The sequence below is a fragment of the Arachis hypogaea genome, chromosome 15 (genome assembly GCF_003086295.3).
Source record: "Arachis hypogaea cultivar Tifrunner chromosome 15, arahy.Tifrunner.gnm2.J5K5, whole genome shotgun sequence".
NCBI classification, from domain to species: Eukaryota; Viridiplantae; Streptophyta; class Magnoliopsida; order Fabales; family Fabaceae; genus Arachis; species Arachis hypogaea.
In genome coordinates, this window is record NC_092050.1 from 14,456,534 (window position 1) to 14,461,588 (window position 5,055).

General features: G+C 43.9%; 1 protein-coding gene across 1 annotated transcript; it reads left to right on the forward strand.

Annotated features, from left to right (window-relative positions):
* Positions 1-528: 528 nt before the first annotated feature.
* Positions 529-3,923, forward strand: LOC112749585 (uncharacterized). The gene has a single exon (XM_025797881.3). It carries the CDS (start codon positions 1,292-1,294, stop codon positions 3,623-3,625), a length of 2,334 nt encoding a protein of 777 aa, XP_025653666.1. The 5' UTR covers positions 529-1,291; the 3' UTR covers positions 3,626-3,923.
* The last annotated feature ends 1,132 nt before the right edge of the window (positions 3,924-5,055 follow it).

A 5,055-nucleotide genomic window follows, 5' to 3' on the forward strand; every position in this document is an offset into this window, starting at 1 on the left:
TAAAAAAATTTAATATTTCTATGGGTAAAGTAGGATAGTGTAGGGTAGGATTTAGAATTTTAGGGTGCTAATAAGGTTAGTATCGAGAGATTCTCAACCTACAAATAAGATATAATAGAATTTTAATAAGTCCAAACCATATCCTATCCTATCCATTGTCAACTCTAATCTTATCAACTGTAAAACTTTTATATACCATTTTAATAATTTACTCTATTCTAATATAAAAAAATTGCAAAACAGAGCCTATTAATTAATATTGACCTCAATTTATTTGACTTGGGCATGCGATAAAATTGTCCTGTGACATACGATGAACTTTTTAACGCCGTTGTTGCTTCAGTCTTAGTCAACAACTGTCCAAAGAGCACCGGTGACTGGTGTGGAATCCATTCGTAGGTTAAACATTCTTAGTACTTCACAGTTCACATATCAGTTAGTCACATAAGGGAGCCCAATTTATGAAACTCACCCTCCCTTCTGGCGACCATCACAAAAATTCTAAGTTCAAAATAAACGAATAGGCAAAACAAAATAAATATTAATTGAAAGTTTTTCGGTAAAAAAAAAAAAGAAAAAGAAAAATAAAAAGAAATAATAAAAAAAATAAGAATGAATGAATAAATAATAAAGGAAGATGTTAAAAAATAAAATAAAACAAAGCTACAGAACGTGAAACGGATGTCAAAACTCAAAATAAGAGTTAGAGGGCTTGGATGAGCGCGTGATATAGACTCGCGAAGTGAGTGGGAAGTGAGAAGCATGGTCACTCATGGGCTCCTGGTTTCGTACGTGGGGACTAGTGTTCCTGTGTTACCTCGTTGCAGCAGTTCCCATCAATAACCCTGAGGCATGATCCCAACGCGCAAATATCTCGCGCGTGAAGTTCTGCAGAGCAGCTAAGCTTTGATAGTTTGATGCATCATGTATGTATGACCAAGGAGGAGGCTGAGCCTCATTTGCCTTTCTATTTCTGGCTCCCTGCCCCATTCTCCTTTCTCCCTCCACACAAACTATAATCTCTCGGATTCTTCACTTCACAAACCTGCTCTCTACAGATCACGATTTCATGAATGGCCACCCACCGGAAATTCAAATTCCGGCCTCCTTTTCCGACTTGAATGCACAATTTCATTGCCATCCGGAGGGCCTAAGCCATGACGACCAAGAATAACATGTAATCAATCATAAGAAATCCTCCACGACCTTCAGCTTGAGCTTCCATCATCACACACCAAAGCTTTTTTGTTTGTTTGTGTTTGAGTGGGTTCTGTTGGTCAGTTCCACTGCAATGGCGGCGAGCAACACTGCCACAACGCCTTCCGTGGACTCCGCTTCAGCAGAGGAGCTATCAGCGAAAGCCGTTAACAAGCGATACGAAGGGTTGGTCATGGTTAGGACCAAGGCAGTCAAGGGAAAAGGGGCTTGGTACTGGGCGCACCTCGAACCTATGCTGGTTCACAACGCTGACACCGGTCTTCCCAAAGCGGTGAAGCTACGCTGCTCTCTCTGCGACGCCGTTTTCTCAGCTTCCAACCCTTCTCGCACAGCCTCCGAGCACCTCAAGCGTGGGACTTGCCCCAATTTCAATTCCGCTGCCAAACCCATTTCCTCTGTTTCTCCCACCGTCGCTGCCATGGCCTCCTCTCCCTCTCCTACGGCCAACCACAACCACCGCAAGAGGAGTTCCACTTCGTCCGCCGCCGCCACGGGCGGTCCTGCTACGTCGTACCACGTGACGCCGCTGGCGGTGGTGGATCCGTCGCGGTTCTGCGGGGAGATCGCGTACACATCGTCAGGTTCCACGGCGATTACACCGGTGGGTCTGCTGGCGCAGCAGCCGCATTTGATGCTGTCGGGAGGAAAAGACGATTTGGGAGCTCTGGCTATGTTGGAAGACAGCGTGAAGAAGCTCAAGAGTCCAAAAACGTCCCCCGGTCCAACGCTGAGCAAGACGCAGGTGGAGACGGCCTTGGATTTCCTGGCCGATTGGGTATACGAGTGTTGTGGTTCGGTTTCGTTTTCGAGCCTGGAGCAGCCGAAGTTCAGGGCGTTTCTGAACCAGGTTGGTTTGCCGGCGGTTTCTGGGAGGGAGTTGATTGGCGGGAGGTTGGATTCGAAGTTCGAGGAGGCGAAGGCGGAGTCGGAAGCTCGGATGAGAGACGCCATGTTCTTTCAGTTATCGACGGAGGGTTGGAAAGCAAAGAGCAGTGAGGAGAATGGGAATGTGGTGAAGGTGACTGTGAATCTGCCGAATGGGACCAGTTTGTACAGAAGAGCTGTGTTTGTGAGTGGCTCTGCTCCTTCAAAGTACGCAGAGGAGGTTCTGAGGGAGACAATCACTGCCATTTGCGGGAATGTTGTTGACAAGTGTGTTGGCATTGTTGCGGACAGATTCGGCTCCAATGCTCTCAGAAATTTGGAGTCTCAGAATCATTGGATGGTTAATCTCTCTTGTCAGTACCAAGCTTTCTCCTCTCTAATCAAGCATCTCACCAAGGAACTTCCCTTCTTTCCCACCGTCACTCGCAACTCTTTTAAGATCGCCTCCTTTCTCAATTACAACTCTCCCCATCTCAGGAATGCTTTCCACAAGTACCAATTGCAGGAGTACGGCCACGCCTCCATGCTGCGAATGCCGCCTCCCCCGCCCGACTCTCATCATGCTTTCTTCACCTTTGGCCCTCTCTTTGACGTCATGGACGACACGCTGGCTTCTGCCCGTGCCTTGCAGCTTCTCCTGCACGATGAACACTTCAAGATTCTCTCCATTGAAGACCCAAGCGCCAGGGAGGTCGGGGATATAATCGGAGACGTTGGATTCTGGAACGACTTGAACGCTGTTCACTCGCTCGTGAAACTGGTCAGGGACATAGCTCAGGAAATTGAGTCAGAGAGGCCGCTTGTTGGTCAATGCCTTCCCTTGTGGGAAGAGGTGAGAGCCCAAGTGAAAGAATGGTGTTCTAAGTTCCACATGGCAGACGGAGCGGTGGAGAAGGTCATAGAGAGACGCTTCAAGAAGAACTACCACCCTGCTTGGGCTGCCGCCTACATCCTGGACCCGCAGTATCTTGTGAGAGACACCTGCGGCAAGTACCTGCCGCCGTTCAAGTGCTTGACAGCGGAGCAGGAGAAGGACGTGGACAAGCTCATAACAAGGCTTGTTTCGAGGGAGGAGGAGCACATTGCTCTGATGGAGCTCATGAAGTGGAGAACGGAAGGGCTTGATCCCGTGTATGCACGCGCCGTGCAGATGAAGGAGAGGGATCCCGTTACCGGCAAGATGAGAATTGCCAACCCGCAGAGCAGTAGGCTCGTTTGGGAATCATATCTGACCGAGTTCAAGTCCTTGGGGAGGGTTGCTGTTAGGCTCATTTTTCTTCATGCAACTTCTTCTTGTGGCTTCAAATTGAACTGGAATGTGTGGAGATGGGTTTCTAGGGGACAAAGACACTCCACCACCGCACTCGAAAGGGTGCAGAAATTAATATTCATTGCTGCTCATTCCAAATTGGAGAGGAGAGATTTTTCCACTGATGAACATAAGGACGCAGAGCTTCTTGATTTCCCAAATTCTGACGATGATGTCTTGAACGACGTTCTTGTCGATACATCTTCCGTCTAGTAACTTTTTTTTTTTTTTTTGGTTAGGGAAGGGGAAGGAGAGCTTGATTAATCATCATTTAGGACTTTTTTTTTCTTTTTCTTAAAAGAATTTATTGAATTCTTTCCGATTACTTTTCTTGTGATCTTATCTCCTTCGTTTCTTTTCATTATTATTACTATTATTATTGTATTTTGTGGTGCCATCCTTCATCCCTAAAGCTAGAGAAAGGAAAGGTTACATCTTTGTTGTTTGTAAAGCTAGAGAAGAAAAAAGGAATGCATGAGCAGCTCCAGAAACGGGAAGAGTGTTGTATAAAGTGTATGTGGCTCTGGGAATTTCGAGATTTTGATGATAATAATAATAAGAATAATATATGTAAAGTCGGGAATGGAATTGTCCTTTGATGATTCCATTTCTAAGCAATGCTCAAAACAACGTTGTTTTTCCGCCTTACATCATCCGCTAAAAGCTGCAATCATATTCTTGTCAAATGTGGCTAACTTTGGGCATCAAAAATTGTCTTAATGGGGTTCAATCCTCTTACTGTTACTACTAGTTATTTTATACTCTAAAGAATCTTAGTAGTGCATTTTTATAAAATCTGGTAAGTTAGCTCCGCTATCAATCACTTGTAGGACTGATGAATCCTTTCCGCCCTACACCTCCAAACAAAGAGAAACAGCTTTTTAATTCTGACTACATAAAGTCAAAGTTGTGCCATAAATCATCCAATCCCAAAGGTCTTGTTGATGAAATCACGTCAAATATGTAGATATAGTTATAGTTGTGACTTTTCAAATGGACACTTGTTTTGAAGTTCAGTCACGATGTTGATTCCTTGGTAAGTTCAGTGTCTTGTGGTATTGGCAGCAGAATATAAGGGGGGCCTTTGTTTGCTAGCTAAAGCTGTCATGGATATCACTCCAATGGGGATGGGGTCCCAATCCCACATTAATCTCAGTTTAAACGGACAGCATAACATGGAGTAATCTTTATACTTTTAACCACATTATACACACAAAATTACATGATCTAACAGTGTATAATTTTTTTTTCCTTATTAAAATACTAAGTAGCAAAATTGGTATTGTATGCGGTGCATGCTTGATGACGAGTTTAAATACTGTATAGTGTGTATACTGTGTAGAGTTTGAAGTACTATATCTTTAGTGTGGATACTGTAGAGTTTGAACATATCAATCAAATTAAAACTTAGTAACTTACTGTTTGGTGCCAGTGGACAATGGTGGACGTACAATGATATGGTTGGTTGTTAATAGAACTCGCTGGACCATAACTTAGGAAAGCAGGTCTTAATTGACTTGAATTTCAAGGTGTCTATCTATACTGTTAAAAAGTTAAGACAGTTTGAAATATGATTAACAAAGACTAATTTGATTCTTATTTAATATTGTTTCTTTTGAATTTTAGTATATTTACTTAGCTAA